This window comes from Cataglyphis hispanica, chromosome 16, assembly GCF_021464435.1.
Source record: "Cataglyphis hispanica isolate Lineage 1 chromosome 16, ULB_Chis1_1.0, whole genome shotgun sequence".
Taxonomy (NCBI): Eukaryota; Metazoa; Arthropoda; class Insecta; order Hymenoptera; family Formicidae; genus Cataglyphis; species Cataglyphis hispanica.
Window position 1 is genome coordinate 4,932,059 of NC_065969.1, and position 7,472 is coordinate 4,939,530.

Genomic DNA, 7,472 nt, shown 5'->3' on the forward strand with positions numbered 1-7,472 from the left:
CATTATTTCTTTATTATTTAAAATGTTTATTATAATAATTTTTTGATATATTTTCTTGAAAGTAGAATATTCCAATGTATCTAAAGAGCATTTGTTAAGAGAAAAAAATCTCGAATACAATATTATTATTATTCCAGGCAAATCGCGTTGAAAATCGTGTATTAAAATATGGGTTATCCTTTCAAAACAAAAAATGCCGCATGGTAAATCTTAAGTTTTCTTTTCCCTGCTTTGCAGCAAAATTATAAATTATTTAACAAGAGTAATTTATTTTAGGATAAAATTGAGATGATGTTATATTTTTATCATAGGAGATATACCTTCACAGCTGCAGAATTCTTTACATTAGATTTAACTATATTATTTTCGGTAAGATTTATCTATATTTCTCTTGTACGATTATTGAAATATAATTCTATAAATTTTTGTTATACATTTCAGATGCTTTCTGCTATTATAACATTTATAACAATATTAGGATAAATTTCTTGTAATAAGCTAAAGATTAGAAAAAAGAAAAATGTTTTCCAAAAAAAAATTTCATATAGAAATATATCATAATACCCAAACAATATTTCATAATTAATAAAACAATTTATAATAAATAATACATTTTATAAATAATAAAATAGAGCTTAACTTTAATGAGAGAGGGCAGCAAGGATTCCGTTTATTATAAAACTTCAAATATAAAATCCAATAACAATAACATTATATCAGATATATATTTACACACAACTCATATGAATAACTAATTTACTTGTATGAATGTACGAGAAGTGAAAGCAAATACATAAGAGATAATAGATAAAAATAAGATTAAATAAAAATAGCTTTTATTTCGTACTTTGCTATTTTTTCTATGTGTATTTGGCTTTAAATTAAATAGCAAAGTAAACGTAATATGCATTAAATCGCTTGCATAATTAAATCTAGGTTTTCAATTTTTTTTATATTTTAGATGGCTTGATAATAAAAATGAAAATATATTAATGTATCAATTAATAAAAGCAAGAAAGTGTGTCAATAAGTATCCTCGTTTCACCATATCATATCCGTTTCCGGATTGGCACGTGCTAGAGGATTCAAACATAAGTTTTTTAAAACTTGTACAGCCTCCTCCCCGTCGTCTTTAGCGTACAGAGTCGTCCGTTTCGCGCTTCCGGGTTTAATCGATTTCCTGCCAAAAGTATCTACCAGCGAACTTACTTTAATCCCGTGCCTTCTGGATCTAACCGTTCTCTTGAAGGAATTCTTCGAAGACAGCGATCCCGCTTTCGTCGCGGTAAACGACGAGCGACGACGCCTTCGTCTGGATCTCTCACTACCCTTAACAGCATCCGGATAACCCATCGACTTAATTGCCGATCTTGTAACGTTGCGATCGACATCTCTAGAATGTATCGTCGCGCGATCCGGCTGAGGTGCTTTCCGTTTTTGAGTTCGACGTCGCACATTTGGAACAGTGCGAGGACTCTTGTAAACAGACGTCACTGTCCTCGTAATCCGCAGAGGATCCAGAAGCTCATGGTTGTGCCAGGAAGCTACGACGGGTAAGCCGCAGGCGTTGTGCATACCTACCAACGGCACTCCGATATTTCGATGTCCCTTTACCTCGAAGAGCGATCGATACCTAGGATTGGGGCCACGCAGACTACGTCGAGTATTTTGCTCGTACGCCGATATCTTTTGACCAACATGACCCTCCGCCACTTGCAACGCATCCGTGTCTTCCGTCACTCTTCCATCTTTTGTACACGCCGTTATCATTACTGTATTTCCCGAAGATTCGCGCGTACATCTCGAAGGTCGACGATCGTAATTCGAGCTGAATCTCCTGCGTGAGCTCCTGTGAAAATATTCATCTATGTCTGATCCGTTCTGCGATTTTTGATCTTCCGTTTTACTAAAATATTGATTCTCTTCCTTGTTCGGATCAGCGCAACAGCAGTCACGTGGATCGCGCTGATTGTCACAAAAGTGACAGATTGATCTCTTGCGATCATTATCGGCTTCCATTTGCGCGGCGATGCGTGTAGTCTGAGAGGCTCTCCGATGATGCAACTTACTGGCTGTAGGAATTATTGTTTCCTTCGATGTCATATAAACGCTCTTTTCAGGTTCGGAGACTAAGGTCTCGAATTGCGATTGAGGTATCACGGATCGTCGCAACGTACCGATATTATGCGCGATCGATGCTTGGTAATCTTTAATAGGGATGCTTCTGACTGTACCGCCACCTTGAGGTCTTTTAATCTTAATCAGCTTGTCATCGTTGCTATTTTTATTGAAATTATCATTCACGATCTTTAAAGGCTGTGAGAATCTCTTAAGATACTCCTGAGGACGATTATCGATTATAACATCGACCGCTCGTTCCTCGTATGTTTGATCGTTCCGTAATAAATCCTCGGAGTACTTGGGAGGATTTTTCCATTCTTCGATTATACTTTTTTTACTCGATGCTAATACATTATATTTAGTATCATCGCATATGGTTTCTCGATTATTCAAGTCCTTAACGTCGATCGCTGTTCGTCCTTGACTGCCCTCCAGCCATCTTCATGATTTGGTACCAAACGTCGTCCCGGCCGTGTGCATCCTGTTCTCGATACCTATACCTATTATCCATATAAGTTACATGATGAAAAAGAATGTGCAATCAATAATAAAAATTAGAAATGTATAAAGCGTATAAAATATAATCGTGCGATTTAAAATTGAGGATTTTAAAATTGGGAAACTTCTCTTACTAAAATCTTGATCGCTCTCGGTGAATGGACTTAAAGTCTGCGTGGAGGTAAATGTCGATGCCTGCGACTTGCTTCTTCTGTTTCCTCGAGAGCAAGCGAGAAGTATACTGAGGAGCGCCGTGACTTCGACAAACATAACAGCTAATACAATAGCCAGCAGGATCAATGCCTGATCTTGCGTCCACTTCTCGATATATTCAAGACAACCCTGAATGTAGAACAAAAGAAATTATGAAAAATATTATTACATATGACTGCAAGAACGAAATATCACCCGCATTTGTAGATAAATTCTCACAATTTCTATAAAGACCTTGTCAGACAAGACAAAAGCCACTGTGCGATTCTCTAAAATTCGAGGACATGCCGGCTTTATCACAAATTTTCTAACAAAGCGCGAAAAATTTGTGTACAGAATATCATAGCTGAAGCGAATTGATAGCTTGATAAAAATAAAAAATTCGCATTTCTCTCAAAAATATCAATTCGCGGAAACATTAGATTCTCGCGTTCGCACAAGAAACACAATTTTATTTTTTTATTAAGATAGAATAGCTTTCTAATTTTGTATAAAATGTTGTATAAAAAAATAGCAACGCAACGCGTTATGCAAATTGTCCTTTTATCGACAATCTGTCGATATTCTATATTTAACGCATTTGTCCCTGTTTGGTATATGCGGGTCTCAGCGTTTTATCTTTAATGAGAACCGTCTCGCATGCGTTCGTACGGCGAAAGGAAAAAAAAAGGGGACCAATAACTTCCTGATTATCGCGCATACCACTGTGTGTCGGGCGTATTGATGTTCGGCAGGGTTCAGAGCCTGGCAGAAAGTGAGATTGGCAGGCTCAGGGTTGAGGAAAGCGTCCGTCTCATTGGCATTATTCAGGGTGCAACAACTGAGAGGTACTACTAATTCTCTTCGGCCGACTTCCTGCAGCCGCCACCACGACGTGCCGTAATTGCTGCTTCCGTTTATGCCGCAACAGGCGAACTGTAATCGTCACAATGATAGCAACGCGTAATTTCTTTTTTTGTTACAATGGATGCAGCTATGTCATCCGAATATCATAATTTACGATGGAAATATATAATAATATGCTGAGATAATCACTTTTATTTATTTTATAATTTTGACTTAACTAAAATATATAAAACATAAGGAATTGTAAAAAGAAACATTGAATAATAAATAAATCAAAAAATAACAAATGAATCAAATAAATAAGTTCAATCTTAATTTTTATTATATTGATTTATTAAAAAAAAAATTTATATACGAGTTGATGTCAACAAATCAATTTTTTGCAACATTTAAATTAGTAATGACAACGAGACATTGGCCCCTTTAAATCTACATTTTTTATTTTCGTATAAATTTAAAAAATTGTATAAATTTTCTTACCGTCGTTTGTGCAAGATCAAGGGCTGCCGTGAATTGTTCGCGTCCAGGAACAGAGTAACTGCGTTGCAAAGCGCGTATCAGACGTGCGGGTCTAACATCGATCCCCAATATGTGAGGCCAAAAAACGGCGATAATACACACGGTACATTCACCGAGGAGTAGCAAGATTATCGCCACGAGATACTGAAAGGTGAAAATTGAAAGCTCAATCCCCTAGATTGTCGCCTAGATTAAGATATCTATCAGTCCTGCATGCTATAATGTACGTAAAATTATATTGAGAAATTCTTTCATGCATATATAATATATCTGTTTAATTTCTATTAATTTAATAATATATATTTTTCTACGTATACGTATTTTGAATTGAATGTTCTCTGCCACTGGTATATAAGTAAAAATTGGAAGCGCTAAAGAATTTTTGCTTTTCAGGAAAAACAGCATCATTCGCGTATTATTTTCTTCCTCAACAAGCTAACTCACATTCGCTCATCCATGAGCAAATAATTAGTGTTTTTACGCGGACGCGCCCTCCTTTTATTTACGCGCGTGTCTGCATAAGAGCAGATCCGTTTCCGGGCAACGACGCGTGACTGATTCCAAAGTAGGAAATCTAGTTTCAGATAGGCTTGATGAATAACTACAGTGAATTCACAACGAAATGTTATATAAAATAGATTTTGATTGCCTGATTAAAGTATCTCGATTTTAATTCGAACGAATTTCTTCGTATAAATACACCCTCACAATTAATTCTACATATTTTATTGATTTATAATGTTAAAATTATTATTATAAAAAACAACTGTAGCAAATGACTATGTAGATTTGCGATACGTTATAAAGATAAATTTTTGATGTTACATGCATTAAATATTGAAATATTATGAACAAAGCAATAGAAAGGAACAAAAATACTGGCGCGCTGTGTTTGTAAAAATATATATAATATTATTATACACGTGTATAAAATTCTTAAATTGTTAAATTAAAAAAAATTAATTAAAATTAATTAAAAAATATTATATAGAAATCTTTCTCTTCTCTTACAAAGATTGTGATGCAGCGATTGAAGAGACAAGCTGCCCAGCATCCGAGAAGCCCGGTGATAGCGATGAGAAATCCTAATGTAACTATAGCAAAAGCCAGATAATAAAAGAGTGGTTGATCGGGATGAATGTCACCAGGTCCTAGCAGACGTGATAATAAAATTCGTTCATTATCGGCTAATAATAATCCACCTAATGACATCAATGCAAAACCTGAAATCTGAGGGAAAAGATGAGATCGGATTTTCATAAAAATTATATTGATTTGTTTTGATAATTTATTTTCATTTTACACGAGATATGTTGAACCAGTTTGCGTTGTGTTAGTTAACATATGTGTATTTATATATTCTTAGATGTCATTATAAATGAAGATTTATTAACAATACCAGATATAAAATGAGATTCTATATTGGAGGAATAAATAATCGATGACTTACCAAGAAAATTATATTTGAGCAGCAAACAAAGGCGCGCGGTATAGTTAATCTGCCAGTTTCCATTGTTGCTTGTCCGTTTTATTTAATAAGCAATTATTGATTTCGCAAGTGACTTTTTGGTCACATAAAATTTTTACGGTCACACTCTGCGCACCGCATAATAATTCGGCTCGCACGATTGTATCATTTGACAATTCCCTGCGCGTTAAAATTCGGTCTTCTTCCGAAGCGGACCTGATCGCGTATGTTCGCGGACTGAAAACCCCCTCCTACATGGTGGATAGACTTCGCCGTACCACTCTGCAGGCGCGCTTGCGTGCCCTCATGTGCGACCGACCGGACGGAACCGGAAGGAAATAGAAAGGTGTGGATGGAAGAAAAACGGAAGGGGAAAAGTTTATATGCACGCGGTTGTAGGACGATTCGTTTTGCGTACAATTTGAGTCAATGAAGGTTCACTTGATCAAGGGGGGAACTTTCAATGGCAGATGTCCACTCCTTGTTTCAGGTGTTGAACATATTTTCGTATATTATTTTTATATATTAAAATTATTTTTTATTCCTGCATTTATTATATTATTTTATAAACAAATATTGAAATTATTAAATTTACAAATATCTCCTACAATATTTCCTCATTATTTTAAAGTACATTAAATATTTACAGTTGAAAATCTCTCATTTGCGTGCATCACAGGATATATCATATTCTCTCTTTCATAATTCAATAAAGATATTTATTATTTAATAAAAACGTAATAATACTTTAACGAACATTTCACTCTTTTAGTGCCGACGATGATGATATACAATGATAGATTATTATAAATGATATATTATTATAGATGATTATATATTATTATAAATGATAAAACATTTTCTGGATTTGTTATAGAAATCTTTCATGATATAAACAAAATTGCAGGTTGAAACCAGCGCGTAACAGATCAAAAAAATATTTTATGCGCATTATTGTAAGTGTGCACGAAGCCTATCTCCTCTTGTCTACATTAATTCAGCCGCCACACCATGCCACACTTCCCCTTAAACGGAATAGGCACGGCTTACAAGAGTATGTAAAAATTCAATTTGTTATTTACGAGAAACAAAATCGTGAATATACACATATATTTAATATTCAAAATAATGATAACAATAAACTTCCAAATATTTCCGGAACGCAGAATTCAATTATAAATATTACATTTTTCTATAATTTTAATCGTTCTTTCGAAATCGAAGGAATTTTAATTATTAATATATAATTATTAATATATAATAAATATTTAATTATTAATTAACTTTTTCATCTTTACGTGATCGCTGGTGATAGGTATGCTGTCAGATTTTCATTAAATGTTACATTGTTTTATATATAATATATATTTTATTATTTCTCCGAAAATGACATTTTACTGGAAAATTTTCAATAAACAATATTATATTTTCAATTTTATATTAAATTATCAAATTAATCCAATTATATATAATAAAAATTTTGCTACACTTTTTATACATTTCCCTCCATTTATTTTACTAGAAAAATAAATTAAAAAGAGGTGCAATCGAGGGCTGATTATTACGGCGAGCTCGATGATATTTGACTGGTAATCATTAAAATAAAATCCTAATTAAATAACTAACATATTGTAGGGATTTAAAATCGTTTATTAATTATTATATTATATATTATTTTTATCATGAAATTGAGATTCTCCTTGTCGATTTTTAACTTGCCGACAGTCGTATAATATTTATCGACGTATGCACGATTTAGATTATAGATTTTCCAGCAGATGGCGCACCAAGGATCATCGAGCCGAGC

The 7,472-nt window shown here is 33.9% G+C and overlaps 1 protein-coding gene across 1 annotated transcript; it reads right to left on the bottom strand.

The window, feature by feature from the left end:
* Positions 1 to 2,472: 2,472 nt before the first annotated feature.
* LOC126855421 (tetraspanin-9-like) lies at positions 2,473 to 5,856 on the bottom strand. Its single transcript, XM_050603052.1, has 6 exons — positions 5,648 to 5,856; positions 5,209 to 5,427; positions 4,159 to 4,341; positions 3,535 to 3,747; positions 2,754 to 2,961; positions 2,473 to 2,621 (listed from the first exon to the last, which is right to left on the bottom strand). The coding sequence occupies exons 1-6, from the start codon at positions 5,708 to 5,710 to the stop codon at positions 2,563 to 2,565; spliced, it is 945 nt and encodes a 314-aa protein (XP_050459009.1). The 5' UTR covers positions 5,711 to 5,856; the 3' UTR covers positions 2,473 to 2,562.
* Positions 5,857 to 7,472: the final 1,616 nt, after the last annotated feature.

Bases quoted from the DNA above. Each gene is read 5' to 3' on its own strand.
- LOC126855421 (XM_050603052.1), bottom strand. From the start codon at position 5,710: ATGGAAACTGGCAGATTAACTATACCGCGCGCCTTTGTTTGCTGCTCA. The intron at 3,748-4,158 runs GTAAGAAAATTT...TGACGATTACAG, and splicing joins TTGATCTTGCACAAACGACG to TTCGCCTGTTGCGGCATAAA. The intron at 2,622-2,753 runs GTAAGAGAAGTT...TATGGATAATAG, and splicing joins CGAGAGCGATCAAGATTTTA to GTATAGGTATCGAGAACAGG.